General features: G+C 40.5%; 2 protein-coding genes across 3 annotated transcripts in view; both read left to right on the top strand.

Moving 5' to 3' along the window:
- LOC140334884 (NACHT, LRR and PYD domains-containing protein 1b allele 3-like) overlaps nucleotides 1–15,411 on the top strand; it is a 67,261-nt gene extending 51,850 nt beyond the window's left edge. Inside the window, exons 13-14 of one of the 2 annotated variants that reach the window (XR_011921635.1) lie at nucleotides 6,369–6,524; nucleotides 10,896–15,411. Coding sequence is in view for 1 of the 2 variants with exons in the window: in XM_072417154.1 (XP_072273255.1) it covers nucleotides 6,369–6,433 (65 nt within the window). In the remaining variant the exon portion in view is untranslated. Of the gene's footprint in view, nucleotides 1–6,368; nucleotides 6,640–10,895 lie in introns of those variants that run through there. The other variant, XM_072417154.1, reaches the window with a different exon arrangement.
- The window catches only part of LOC140334885 (uncharacterized), a gene marked incomplete in the record, with an annotated part of 307,753 nt that overhangs the window by 92,938 nt on the left and 199,375 nt on the right, over nucleotides 1–15,440 (top strand).

Here is a 15,440-nt window from a genome sequence, read left to right as displayed (position 1 = left end):
AGATGTTGCGTAGGTGAAAGTGACAGGACCTGGAAATGTTCTGAATATGGGGGGTAAATGAGAGGGCAGAGTCAAGGGTGACACCAAGACAACGTGCCTGAGGGGAGGGCCAAATAACAGTGTTGTTAACAGTTAGATATATGTCAGGGAGAGATTTGGATTTTGAGGGGGGGATGATTATTCTTCCCTACTTACTCACCATTCTATACCCCACTCCTACTGTGTGCTACATCTCCCATTTCTTAGATTGTAAGCTCTTTGGGGCAGGGTCAGCTCTTCTTCCTGTGTCATTGTTTGTATCGGTTTGTCATTTGCTACCCTTTTTAATGTACAGTGCTGAGTAGTATGTTGGCAATATATAAATACTGTTTTACAATATTATTATTAATAATAATATTAATAATATTAATAGTCATATTTGCAATTTGAAATGATTTAAAGAAATTGATAACCCAGCTCCTCTACTATGAAAGTAGTGGGGCTGGGGGCTCACAGGAGTGTGTTGGAAGTGTTTAAGGGAGCTAACATTTCTTTGCAGAGAGAGAGAGATATTAGACTTTTTATTTTCTTTCTTTTTGTATTTAATTTCAATCTTCATTCAATAAAAAATCTCTGTGACAGAACAAATTTGTTTTTTGATAGAGACTTTGAACTTTTGACAAATATTTTGGGTTCCTTTGGCTTTGTGGCTTAACCCCCCTGGCATTCTAAATATGTCAGTAATTTTACGCCAAGAGTACATTGTTTTGCATGGAAATTTATTTTACATTGTAGGCCTATAATTCTTAGGCACAACTCACCGAAATATGTCCAATATTTATTGAATTTAATAATAAACTTTAAATAAAAAAACACATAAAAAAGGGTGCATATAAAATACTTAATCCTGCAAATATAACTGTACAGTAGCATGTATAAATGTATAAATAATATAATGATTACTTTCTACTGGATTCAATACAGTTATTTTGTGTTGAATCCAATACAAAAAAATTAGAATTTCCCACCACACGCACCAACGTCACAGGGAACCCAGGGAACCTCAGTGCATTCGCCAGGGAAGATCGCAAGAGAATGTGGCCCAAGGATGAGATCCGATGGGCAGGACACCGGAGGACGCCGATGGGACCAGGTAAGTGTTTTTTTTATGTTTTTAGCTACCCCAAATGTGGCTTGGGGTTACCTCTTTTAGCATGCTTTATTTTTGCCCTGAGCCACACTTGGGAATACCGCTCAGGAGGTTTTTCACATAATTGGAAACTGTAAATCCATTTAGTGGTATAAGAGGCCCACAAGTCCTATATTCATGGAATTCTGCTGTTGCACACAACTCAGCTAGAGAATACACATAAACTTTCCGCTGTCCAGGGCACTTTGGTGGATCTGGATAAAAAATGGGACCTCTAAATCTGTTGCTGACATAGAAAGCTAAAGTAACTGTCAGAAGTTGCTGCCACTTGTTCTATGAATCTGGAGATGAGCCTGGCCTACTCCTTGACAGGGCTTTAAGTAAAAAGGTACCTTTTCATACCTCTTACTACACCTGAACATCCATGTCTTGATGGAGACCCCAATAATGCTATCTAAAGATGAGTCGGTTCCTTGAATTTTCTAAAGATCGGCCAGTTGCCTGAATTTTCTGAAAAGATTCGCTTCGGTCCAAATTTATTTGCGGCAAATCGCGTTAAAAACGGCTATTTCCAGTTGTTTCGGCTATTTCGCGGTTGCTGTGCAGTACTTCTACTATGTATTCTTAGATAGAGTTTCTCTATCTAAGAATACAGGGCAATAAAGGGGATGAATGGGGACAAGTCCCCATTCATCCCCTGTAGCGCCCAGAGATCGTAGTAGAACTGCAAAGGTCATCTGCAGTTCAGTTTCACAATGTGACGTCACGTGGGAAACTGAACTGTAGTCCTCTGCAGAACCACTACAATGTCCAGGAATTACAGGTGATGAATGGGGATTCTTAGAGAAACTCTATCTAAGAATACATAGTAAAAGGGCAACAGGGATTGCTGTTGCAGCGCTGTTCTATGTTTTCTTAGATAGAGTTTCACTATCTATTCACTATCCTGGACATTGTAGTGGAACTGCAGATGACTACAGTTCAGTTTCCCACATGACGTCACAGTTTCAAAACTGAATTGCAGATGTCCTCTGCAGTTCCACTACATCGTCCAGGCAATACAGATGATGAATGGGGACTTGACCCCATTCATTACCTGTAGTGCCCTGTATTCTTAGATAGAGAAACTCTATCTAAGAATACATAGTAAAAAGAAACAGCACGGCTACAGCGATTTCCCTATCTAAGAATACAGGGCACTTAAGGTGATGAATGGAGACAAGTTCCTATTCATCCCCTGTAGTGCCCAGAGATGGTAGTGGAATCTCTAAAGTCTTTACACGTGCAGCCGCCATTTCAGGAAAAATTGCAATTCGTGGTAACGGAAATTCGGAGTGAATTAAATTTTTCCTGAAATTTGGATCGAATTCCACTTCGTCAGCTTTGATACGCTCATCTCTAATGGTATCCTCTCAAAATATATGCAATGCTGGCTAACCCTACTGAGCTATTCTCCCCCCTGGGTTTATTTGACATACGGAACAAGAGCGTGAAACCTCTAGCCAGATAGACTACACCTTTATAATTTCACACAAAGCCTTTTGTGTTTCCAGATACCAGGAAACAAACTCTTTACTTCTGGGCATAGGATCCCTGTGGTTCTCCATACATGTTATCCTTTTTATCCTACATTTTTGCATATCTTTTGGGCCTTTCCCAAATTGGGCGAATTGTGGGTACAGGTCGGTCAAAATACCTGTACTGGTTTATTTTACCAATGGCCTTTTGACCAACCCCCAACTCTCTTTTATCTTTACTCTCTCTCCTTTTGGAGATTCAAGAAGTTGCACCTAATTCACCTAGTCAATGCAACCAAGGCCTATTTCCCACCTTTGTGGAAAAACACAATAGCATAATAATAATCGATAATAATCAATTATACTATGATTATGGAAGATTTGACATAATCACAGAAAACTTCCACTTAATTTCCCAAAACCTGGGTTTCTTGGAACATGTATAGGTCTCCTTCAGAAAACAAAGTTTTTATGACGTTGTCTGAGACCCCTGACTCTTTCACTAACTATTGTTTTCTTGATATTAGTGACCTGTAATGTCACTGGACCCTATTTCACATTTCTCATACATGTCCCTGATATGTTCCTTTTTACTTAAGGTTTTCTACACAAGAATCTGAAATCTGAGTTGGTAAAAATTACTAGGCCCTGGATCTTGTCCTCTCCTTCACTCTGTTTATGGCATTTGCCACCATTAGGCGCAGACGGGATTCTGGTTTTCAAAAAGGAAGGGGGCTACATGCTTTTTGCCGCATTCTTTTTTGGTAAGACCAGATTCCAAATAAATTTTTATGCCTAGGAGTGGGGACACATAGGCATATGCCTAGGCTTAGAGATAAGTGAACCTGAGGTCCAAGAGGTGCAGAAAAAATTAGGAAAGGGGACTGATCTGAGGTCTAAAGGGGGTACTTTAAAAGATGATTCTGACAGTAGAATAAGTGTAACAGGGAACAAGAACAAAAACAACTTCAACTAAGTTAAAGCAGAACTAACCTAAAAATTAAAAAAATCAGACTTACCTTTAATTCCACAGATCCTTTGATCCATTAGAAAGTTTCTTTGATTGGGTCCTGCATCGTCCTCGTATCCTTCTTAAGTCCGGTATTGGGGAAGCGCTGGGTGCCGCCATCTTCTTCAGTCTTCTTTCTTCTTCTTCAAACGTCACCCGATCTCACAATGCACAGGTGCAAAATCCAGTGATGTAGATGGGGATAAAAGGAGTGCCGATCTCACTGCGCATGTGTGAGATCGGAATTCTTTTATCTCCCGTTAAAGAGGAGCAGCCAGAGCCTCACGGTATGCGCTCTCATTCTGTCTTGATTGCTGTGGCGATGAGGACAGAAAGTGGAGGTGCTGCACGTTTTTTTTTTTTTTTAAAAAGTGCTTTGCACTTAAAAAACTGCAATATTGTGATACTATGATACCATGCCTAGCAGCAAACAACATATGACAGATCAATACACAGAAGTTATGTGGAAAGATATCAATGCCTATACTCAATAGAGCTAACGCAGGGTTTTGTTTAGTTATACAGCCCATTAATTCAGATATACATATAAATATAGATTTCCAAAAAGTAAAGTAAAAATTTTGCATTTACAACCACTTTAAACCATGTAACTTGGAGACTGGGGAGAATGTGAGGTACAGGAATTGGCTGTAGATGGATAATTTATATGCAAGCAGAGTGTGTGAAATACAAACTGTTTTCCATACAGTACACACATTTTATACAGTTTGAGAAAACAGTAAGCTGAAAGCCACCAAATACTTATGATTCCTACATTATGTTGGGAGATACCTAAAGGGAGGGCATTAGGAATCCACTTACTTGCAATGGAGTAATCCTCTTCTAGAAGGGCCTCTGTAAATACATTATTAAACATTTACCTTAAATGCAGCCTTAATACATTTTGTATTTTACTAGCTTGCTGAATGCATAGTATAGAGACGATGCTTCACACCTTCATATCATATATACAAATACAATATTTCTAGTTTGAATGAAATAAATAATTGTAAACTCTATGGCTATAAGTAGAGAGATCTTGATATACATTAAGTTTTAAATCTAATGTTCTTTGCCTGTCAGGTAGATTGCAGAATGTTTGGTATGTGTGAGGGATGTTCAGTGGTATAATAAGTTTGGAGGGAAATGGTGGCTGTTTTGGTTGTGGATTTATGAACATTATATGATTATGGATATAATTTAATGTGAAAATATATGAATATGAATATGGTCTCACAGGCTCTTAGATGGGAACTGACCCCCTCAGGGAAAATAGTTGAATTTTACTGTCATGCTTGGGGAGTCATAGCCTCTAGGGTGCGCTACGGCTTGCACAAAAGTGCTGTGAGCCCTGAGAAGGGCCAAGGCACAGAGCAGGCCAAGTAAACAGGTCTTCTCCAGAGCCTCTAGTGGTGAGGATGCTGCACTGCTAGTTACTGCCAGGTTGCCGCCTTTGGGCAGGATAATGCCAAATTACTAGGCGGGAGAATAGTCAAGGAAGGCAGAGATCCAGATAGGCAGCAAACAAGAAAGGTTAGTAACAAGCCAGGGGTCAAAAACCAAAGATCCAGAAAATATACATCGGTGACACAGGCCCACCGCAGTTACAGGGGACACAGGACACACAAAAAGTGATAGCAGCCACATGGGGATCACCGAAGACAGAGTGGAACACTGGAACAACACAAGAAAACAGGTAGGGAAATACCAGACAGGGAAAGCACTGAAATAATAATCAGGGACAGACATGTTACATAAACGCTGAGTGCTGTGTCTGAGCTAGCTAAATAACTAGGGATGATTAAGAGGCTTTTTCCAGATTGGCTGGTGGGAGGTGTAATACTGATTAAACCTGGAAGAGGAGGCGTTCAAAACTGCCCGCATGTGCAGGCCCAAAGTAAATGTGACTTTTATGAGAACAGGAACCAATTCTTTAACAATTTAGGTTTAGGTTGGATGCAATTAATTAATAAAAGAAAATCAAACATCTAAACAGAAAAAAATGGGAAAATGGAGGGAAATTTATTACTGTGGAAAGAATGAAAACTTAAAATTGTTTCTTAAAGAAAAGGAATTGGAACAAATGTGAAACAGAAACAGTTAAAGGATTTGGAAGATTATAAAAGACAAGAGGTTTTAAATGGCAGAAATAAGACCTGAATTATAAAGGCAAGATAGGAGATCTAGAGATAGAGGACTAATAGAAATAGGCACTGATCTACAGGAAGAAATTATGAGGAACCTGCGTTCATTTATGAACAGTTGAGTATGAACGGCTTGAAATTCACGCTAATAAATAATGTGCTCACTCAGGTGAGCACCACTTTTGGCAGCTGGTCTTATGCACAGTTTCTTTGTAAATCAGCCCCAATGTGAAAGGTTAAAAACATTGGACCAAGCTCTCAATAATAAAGAGGCTAGGGAGGGTATCAGGCTGAGTTATTAGCAAACTGAACTTTTAATAAAAGAAATAATAAAATCATTTAAAACTAATTAGAGAAGTGTAGACAGGTAAGAAGCTTTTGCACAGATGGACTCCAGTTTTCTGCGTGGGGGGTCTGCTTAAGTTGATTGCAATGTACCCAGCAGTTCTTTATCCATCCCCCCATCCCCAACTTTACATGTGGCAATACTATATTATACAGAATAACTAGGTGAAAGCACTCTTCTACCTCCTTCAATACTGACACCTTTCTCTCCCCCTTTTCCACAGATCTGTACTTACCTCCTTCAAAATGTGACAGTGACCTTCCATGCTATCTGCAACCAACCAGCTAATATCTAAAGGTGGCCGGTTCACTAGAATGAGCGAGATTTGTAAGTTCGATCTTGCGGTGAATCGGGCCCTTCTTGCTTATCGAACATTTAGGTGAGTATGGCCTTGTGATTCACCATGAGGTCGTGTTCTCACCAAATGAACTGGGGAAAAAGCAGGGGGCGGGAACGCCCACTATTTTCAGGGAGAATTGTGGCTGGGAACCAATCATTTGCCCCCAGAATGCACAGCAAGGCCCAGAAGCCCAATCAGGAGAGATCTGAGCACAGGCATATGTACAGGGAATGGGGGGGGGGGAATAGTCACTCCATCTTGGGTTCTGTGTGAAGGAAAGAAGCATGGAGAGATATGGATTGTGACAGGAACAGGTTAGGAGGCTTCTGTATATCTGTATACTTACAGATATTGCAGTTTTTGATGCTACCTGTTCCTATGTAACAAAGAAGCCAGTTTGCTACAGAAAAAAGTCTGTCCTACTTTAAAAAAATACAGATATTTCAGTGCTTGATACCTCTTTCTATTTACCAAAGAAGCCAGTTTGGTACAGAAAAATGTTGGTCCTACTATTAAAAAAATACAGAGATTTTAGTGTTTGATACCTGTTCCTATTTACCAAAGATATTGTTTGGTACAGGTGCATTTTTGCCAGAATAAGTTAAAGATGAGCTGTAGACGTAGAGGACAGCGTGGCGTTGGGCGACCTGCCGCATCTGGCAGGGGCCATACGCTCCGGGAGTCCGCCACTGTAGGACAGCAACAGCAGCAAACTGTTGGAGGCAGCAGCACAAGTTTTCAAACAGGTCTGAGATGTGTGCGGAGCACCAGTATGCAGGTAGATGTATTGAGAGGGCAGAATACAATCATACAGAGCAAACACAAGAGTTAACGTGGCTAATGTGCCTGTACCTCCAGATTACTCTCCCTTGTTGTTTGACGAACAGCCTGAGGATCTGTCAGTGTGAATTTCAGAGCTCTTGTAGAGTGTGGTCAGCACTTGCTGGGCGAGGGTTCTGGATCAGTGACTGCATTTGCAGATGTTGGCTTGGATGAAATTGAGGATGATGATGACCGTGATGTCACCTGGGAACTGCCGGTGGATGTAGGAGCTACCAGTAGTTCCAAAACAGACATAGAGGAAAAGCAGCAGCAGCAGCAAAAGACTGGGGATGGAAGGGGCCGCCAATCTGCCTCATGTGAGTCCCATAGAATAGAAGTGGGCACAAGCAGAGGAACAGTCAAAGACAACGTGACCCTGGGGAAGGTGGAGCTGGAGCAGACGCAGGGCACCCAGCAGACGCAGAGGCAGGCAAAGAAAAAGAGCAGCAGAGTGGTTGCATGCACCTCTCCAGTGTGGTCCTTTTTTTTTCAGATGATGACAGGTGCGTAGCAATCTGCATCCTGTGCCACAGGCACATCCGCAGAGGACAGGCCAGATCACATTTGGGTACAACATCCCTGCTTTCCCACATGTGCAAGACCCACAAACCAAATTGGGAGCAGTACTTGCGTTCTCTTGAAGGAGGTGCAACCACGTCATCATCTCTTCTTCCACCTACATTGACTCCTTTTCCACCTCCAACTGTCATTGCAACGTCTAAGGAGGTTGGTGCCAGCCAGACTTCTAGTGGCAATGAAGTATCAGCTTCTGCCCACAGGTTTTGTGGCGTCAGAGGACGTTTGTTGACGCAAGATGGTTCAGTGACCCCTTCAGCTCCCCTAGCCCCAGTACCTTCAGCCCACTCTACCAGAGTTCTGTACAAAGGCATTGGGCTATGGGCCCAATCAACAAAAGAGTTATCAAACTCAATTCATGTCTATCTAAACTAATGGCCTTGCAGCTTCTGCCGTACAGCATTGAGGACTCTGCTCCCTTCCATGACCTGATGGCCTGTGCCAAGCGGCGGTGGAATATACCAAGCAGGCATTACTTCTCCCGCACAGCTGTTCCCAGTTTACATGCACATGTAATGGAAAACCTCTCCCTGGCATTGGCATTCTTGGTGTCTAGCCAAATCCACATCACTATGGACAGCTGGACAACCAGGCACGTAGTGGGAGGCTACCTGTCCTTTACCACTCACTCGGTGGCCTTGCATAGCTCAGTGGGTGGTAGTCTGCAAGAGGCATTACAGCACATGGTACCCCCACCGAGGGGTGTGGTGGGAAAGCATGGGCCACCCTAGTCCTCTCCCTCCTCTTCCTACATTGCTTCTACTGTCAACCCTTCTCTTTTTGACAAGCCACCTGAAAGGCCAGCAGCGGAGGGAACTGTGGTTAAGCGGGCACGCCACTTCGGCACGCTCAAGCACATGCATTGCCAGGGAGTGCTGAAACTGGTGTCCTTGGGGGAGAAAAGTCACAGTGCCAGAGAACTCTTGTCCATTTTACACAGAGAGGTTAAGGCATGGCTGATGCCCTCCCGGCTCACAACAGACAACGTGCGACAACGTGGCCAACCTTGTGGCCGCGCTGCGCATGGGCCTCAAAACTCATGTGCCCTGCTTTGTGCACCTACTGAACCTGGTGGTGTAGAAGTTTTTCCGCAAGTACCCAGGACTGCAGAACTTACTGAGACAGGCTCGCTCCATCTACAGCCATTTACACCAATCCCCTACTGCTGCTGTGGCGCTTAGCAAGATCCAGTGCCAACAGAGGCTGCCACCGCATAGAGTCATTTGTAACACTGTGACTAGATAGAACTCCACCCTGCACATGTTCCAGCGTCTGTGTGAGGAAAAGCTAGCCATCCACCATTACTTGGTCAGCGTGGTGCATGGAGGCAGCGGGGCACTTGGTACAGCCATACAAATGAGATATTTTTCCAATGACCAGTGGCTGCAGATGGAGAAGCTCTGCGAGGTACTGGCCCCCTTTGAGCAGGCCACAAACGTGAGTCAGGAGCAGTCAGGCTGGAACGACGTCATACCCATCATCTTTCTGCTTAATAATACCCTGCGTGGCCTGATAGAAGGTGGCAATGGGAGAGGAGGAGAAGAAATGGGGAAAGAGGAGGAGGGTGACATTACACTCCATAGCGCAAAGCCAGCATGAGGAGGAGCAAGAAGGGACTACTGAGGGACAGGAGTTAGATAAGCCCAGGGAACCCCGCTTTCATATGTGTGTCCACATGTTGCGATGCATACGGGGGGACCCCCACATTTGCAAAATCCAAAACCAGGATGATTACTGGCTGGCCACCCTTCTGGATCACCGCTACAAAGACAAAATGTCACAGTTTCTACCCAACCCGATGCAAGAAAAAGACTGATAAAATCAAAAGTGAAAAGAAAAAAAAATACTTTAGGGCGTTTAGCAGTACTTACTGACACCAATAATTATGGAGAACTGGAAAAAAGTTGAAGAGGAATTATTTTTGGCAGTTGTTGCAATTACATTTTGTTAATCAGGTGTTTAAGGTGCACACCAAACTAGACAAACTTCTTCTAGTATACAACATGAATACCTGTAGGAAAGTCCACTAAAAGTGGAGATGTGTTACAAAATTAGGTTTAGAGGGAAAAACAAGAGAGATCTTGATCACCAAAAGTACTATACAGAGTTCATCTGCCACAATTTAGTTAGATAGATGACCCACATTAAGTGGGGAGGGTATTGTGAGGGTTTGAGGGAATACATCAGAAGTGTCTTATAGCCCAACACGTTTTAACATTGTTGGCTTTTTCAGTAAGGAAAAAGATGCAATGTCTGTTAATTTTTCCTAGTACTAGATTAAAGTCATGAAACATAGAATAATTGATTTGTCACTAATGTGCCATGTATTTTCAGTACAAAGTTTAGTGCAGGTATAGGGCGGCACTTCTTCCTATTGGTTAGTTGGAGCTTCTCTCAGTTGCATTATATTTATAAGAAAGTCTGTTGTAAGTGGATAGAACAGAACTGATGTGGTATATGCAGCTTAACGCTAGAATTTTTCCAAGCTTACCAAGCGAAGTGGGCCAAGTCCTCTGTAAAAAAGGGTTGGGTAGTAGTAAAGTGATACTAACCAAATCCCAAATCACTGGGCCTTTTACTGTGCAGTCCTTTTTTTTTAAATTACCTTAATTTTATTTGACATTATAACAACAACAACAAATTTGTGAACATCAACAATCTACAGGTATATACAGTAAATTAATTTATATTTTAATAAGGGATGTAACAACCTTTATCATCTTTTCTAAAGTAAAGACATATCTCATCGTAATTTCAACATGTTTTGTGGTATTAATATAGCAACAAAGAGATTTTGCTCGGAAATATCAAATATAAATACTTTACAAGTATATACGTTACTTGCGAGGGACTAAAAAAGAAAATAGATTTTATTGCATTGTTATATTCCCATCATGTAATAATGCCTTCCTCCCCGCTGGACCCATGCCTATAAATAGCCTTTGTAAGTCTCCTCCCCTATGTGGCACCTGGGCAATTCACCCCCAGCCATAAAATGTGTTTCCTCCCTAGGTTGTTATGTCAGTAACCGTGGCAGGCAGTAATGAATTACCAGATGGCTACTGGAGAAACCTTGGGAGCATGATAGGAGCAGACAGAAGACCGTTGCATGTCAGTGCTTATTCAATGACAGCGCAAATCCAGTATCAGGAATCAAATCTGCATTGAAGGTAGCTCTGACCAGGCATCCCTATATCAGCTTCTGATGTGTCACATCTAATGATAAAACTATATATGCCTGCAGAAGGTTTATGCAAAGAAGAGAGAGATCAGTTTGTTCCTTTATTGTGTCTCTTCAAGACTTACCAAAGAATGTAATTGAACCATTTCTCTTCAGTGTGTTGTAAATCCTCCATATCCCCTGAGAAAGCCCAATATAGGGGTGAAATGTGTCGGGAAGGGAGACGCATGAATATTTTATCCAAACACTATTCAGACTTTTGAAATTCAAATGTGTATTCTGCTGTATGTGCAACTATATATACTTTTAACCTTTTGGACACAATTTTATTCAAATATTTTTTGGAAAGAGTTTAATTAAAAATGTATACACTTTGAAAGTATTCTTTAAGTGCCACTGAAAAGCCTTCTGTTTTGTTCCTATCTTTATCTAAGAGATTTGTATATATAGGCTGTGCACGAAACAGGTTTACCTGGTTTTTTTTCGCTCTTTCATTTGAGTGTCCCTTATGATTACCCTCCTTTTTTTCTCAGTCTCATTCAGGTAAGTCTTTAATGTATTTAGAAGTTATTGGCGGGTCTTGCTTTAAAAGATACAATTATTTTTTGCATATTTGTAAATGTAATCTTAATCTTAACAATGTAAGACTTTATTTTCTTTTTAGATTAAAAAATTATTTTATGGCATATTTGTATTTTACCCAATTGATAAGCTCTTTTGAGGACTGCGGATGCACACTCTTCTTTTATCTAAAGGGTGTATTAACATGCTACGATGAGTCCTAGAAAGAATTTAAAGCTAAATAAATTTCACTTTTATTTATTAAAGACATTAAATCCCTTAATGTTCTAAGGTCATCAATCGCGTAATTTTGAAAGTGTTCCATCTCAATAGACTGATGATTTTTTTTCTCAAAAACAGGTTTGCAAAACAGATTTCTGGCAAATAAATAGATATCATTGACAATTCCAAACTAATTCAGGGCTTGAGATGGGCAAAAGCTGAAGACAAAAATTAAGATTTCTGTCTCATTATCAGTTAATGTGTAGCTGGATAAATTAATAATAGTTAACCATCATTTTCCTGCAATAGTTTTATCAGATATTAATCTATATTGGCTCCCTTTTGATTGATTATAATCCAATATTAATTCCATATATTCATATACCAGATAGAGAGCAGAAAATTATGTTTTCCTCTAATGAGAAGTCATGAAGAATTGAACCGAGATGTATACACAGGATGTGTATGCACAGCCTCAACTAGAGAGAAAAACTTGCTATCTAAATTCAAGTTTTGGTTGACTGGTGTTTGGATAAATCACTTGAGATATCGATTACAAGTTCAAACTAATGCAGTTAATATGAGGCACTCTTCCTTAAAGATTTTTCAGTTTTCTTACTTATAGAGAGAATATCAAACAGTATGAGAATTTAAAACTTTGGTTTTGGTATCATTATTAGTGGTTTAATTGTTTACTGTAAGGTAGTTTTGTGTGATAAAATAGGTATGGTGCTGCTAATAGTATTATGGATATTCAGGATAGGAGTTTAAGAGATGTTATTAGCACTTTTGGTTCAGTGAATGTTGGGAGGGGTTTCATTTACTGTATATACTCAAGTATAAGTTGATCCGAGTATAAACGGAGGCACCTGATTTTACCTTGGAAAAACTGGAAAAATTGATTGATTCGAGTATAAGCCAAGGGTGGGAAATGCTGCAGCTACTGGCAAGTTTCAATATTCAAAATAAATACCAATAGGTTTTTGAAGAATTGACCGAAGTAGATATACGTAACAGCCCGGAGTTAGCCCTTTTACATTTGAATGATTTGTCTAAAAAGAAATACCATGCTTCTTTACTCAAACATCTTTTAAATGCTGCTAAGGCCTGTATTCCGGCCCTGTGGAAACCCCACCTTGTTACAATGGTTTAGAAGAGTAAATGACATTATGGCAATTGAAGACCTTATTACCAGCCTGGACGGTAGAACGGATAAATTCTGAAATACTTGGTTCTATTGGATAGAGTATACCACTACTCAAGCGTACCTTTCAGTATACAGTGCGGCTGATAATGTCGACGATCTGTTTTGAATGCAGAGGATATCATTGAATTATTGCTTTGTGTTCCCTACTGTGTTAAGTCTGGCCTTTATTCAATCTGGCTTGCAATGCCATGCCCCTCCCCCTCCTCTCCCTCCCCCTCTTCCTCTATATTGCTTTCTATTTCTCTATTTCTTTCTTTGGTTATTTTTGTTAATACTTTGAAAATTGCCTGTGCTCAGTCATTCTGCTTGTTTGTTCATAATATGTTTGTGATGCGGAAGATGATAACACAGTTGGTGATTTGTATGTTTTAATGTTTTATGCCAGTATCTATGACTGTTCACTGAATAAAAAATAAAATTATTTAAAAAAAAAAAAAACAAATACCAATAAAATTACACTAATTAGGGCATCAGTGGGGTATATGTTTTTAAATATTTCTTTCAATATTACTAGCAGGGCTCACTGTAAACTGACAATTCTGGTATCTAACTATGAAGCATGACACAGAGGTTACTGGAGTTAATGAGACATTCAATGACAGAACATTGCACAGACACTGCACTACAAGACTATAGAGACAGGAAAGCTACAGCTCACCTGTCATAAGAAAAAGAACTGCTGCACAAGAAACTGCCCAGCATTGCTCACCTAAGACTGCCCTTTCTGCCTCCCTCCCCACTGTTACTGTTGCCTTCTCACACAGAAAGACATCCCAGCATCCCTTTTGACGTAGCAGCAGGGAAGGAGGGGCAGGGCTCTGCGATCAACGTTTTGGGCACCGCTGCACTAAATGGTGACCTCTCAAAACAAACCCTGGCAATCCTGATATTTATCCATTACAGGATGCCCTCTCACACAACACACTGGTAATTCTGGTTTCTAATCACCAGAGAACGCCAAACACAGTGATCCTCTCTAGCTCTGTGATCCTCACTCTCTCCAGCATTGCAGCTTCAAGGGGGCTTCTATCAGGTTTGGAGTCTCTGGCCTCTTAACTTAACTTAACTTAACCTTGTGCTGGAGATCGCTGTAAAAGGGAGCAAGCATATCCCAGTGTACACAGCCTTAGACTTAACACACCAGAGGTGTGTTGTGATGTGGGCGTGGCTTGTGCAGGTCCCGTAGATTCCTTCTGTAGGCAGTCTCGTCCTCGGCGCATCTCAATCGGGGTGATACCTGACTGTAGTATAAGCCGAGGGTGACTTTTTCAGCACATTTTGAGGGGTAAAAAAGTCGGCTTATACTCAGGTATATATACGGTATTCTACTGATGAAGAGAATTTATTATTTATTAAAAATTTGGATTAGGAAACTTTTGCTATTTGGAGGGAGAAATAAAACATGGACAGAAAGTGTATGGAAATGAGGAAGTGAGAGGGGAGGTATGACGATTTTACTGAAATCTATATGCTGTGAGGAGGAAGGGAATGATTGTAGAAAGTGAATTATTAGATAAGATTGAGGGAGGTTGGAGAGAAGAAAAAATGTGGATTTATGTATAGATGTGGAGAAAGGTGAGATAGAAGCATGTCAAAAAGTATCTGAAAGGTAAGTAACATGGGAGTGACGATTTGCCATGGGTATGTGATATATTCATCTACTGTATTCATCTACTGTGCATCGTTTTTGTCTTTCTATTCTAATGCCTCCTTATTCAGTAACCAAGATAACAGACGTATCAGTTTCAGATTTGTTCAGTTTCAGATTTGCATAGTGATAAATGTATTCAATTAGGAGTTGACCTCCTCTTAAGATCTTAATATATGCCCCACTGATAGGAAGGGCTATTCTGATTTTTAACTAAAATTTGGGACAAAAGTTGGTTATTTATCTGGGACAGAGTGGATCTGTCTGATGAAAGTACCTATAATCCTTTACTATTGAATCCTTTGAAGAAATATCAAGATGCAACTATTCTTCGTTATATGATAGCTATGATTTAATAAGTTTTGTTATGAATATGTTATACTTTGCTATCAAAGTTGTTTGTACCACTGATATTTTACACATGAACTAAAATGTAACATTGTTATTTTATTATTTAATTCTTAAAGCTTTAAGGGGGAAAAAAGGTGACTGTGTTTGAACTGTGTGAAGAAAAACCTTTTTTTGGAATTAGTAGAAAAAGAAGGGTGATGTTTGCCACCATATACCGTATTTTTCGGCATATAAGACGCACTTTTTCTTCCCCAAAACTGGGGGGGAAAAGTGGGTGCGTCCTATACAGCGAATACAGTTTTAAAAAATAATTAAAAGAACATACCGGTACTCACCCGATACCGCGATCCCGCGATCCGGCGCGCTTCTCCTCTTCTCTCTTCTCCT

The sequence above is a fragment of the Pyxicephalus adspersus genome, chromosome 7 (genome assembly GCF_032062135.1).
Source record: "Pyxicephalus adspersus chromosome 7, UCB_Pads_2.0, whole genome shotgun sequence".
Classification (NCBI taxonomy): Eukaryota; Metazoa; Chordata; class Amphibia; order Anura; family Pyxicephalidae; genus Pyxicephalus; species Pyxicephalus adspersus.
The sequence above is the reverse complement of the archived record's forward strand: the minus strand, read 5'-3'. Positions and strand labels throughout refer to the sequence as shown.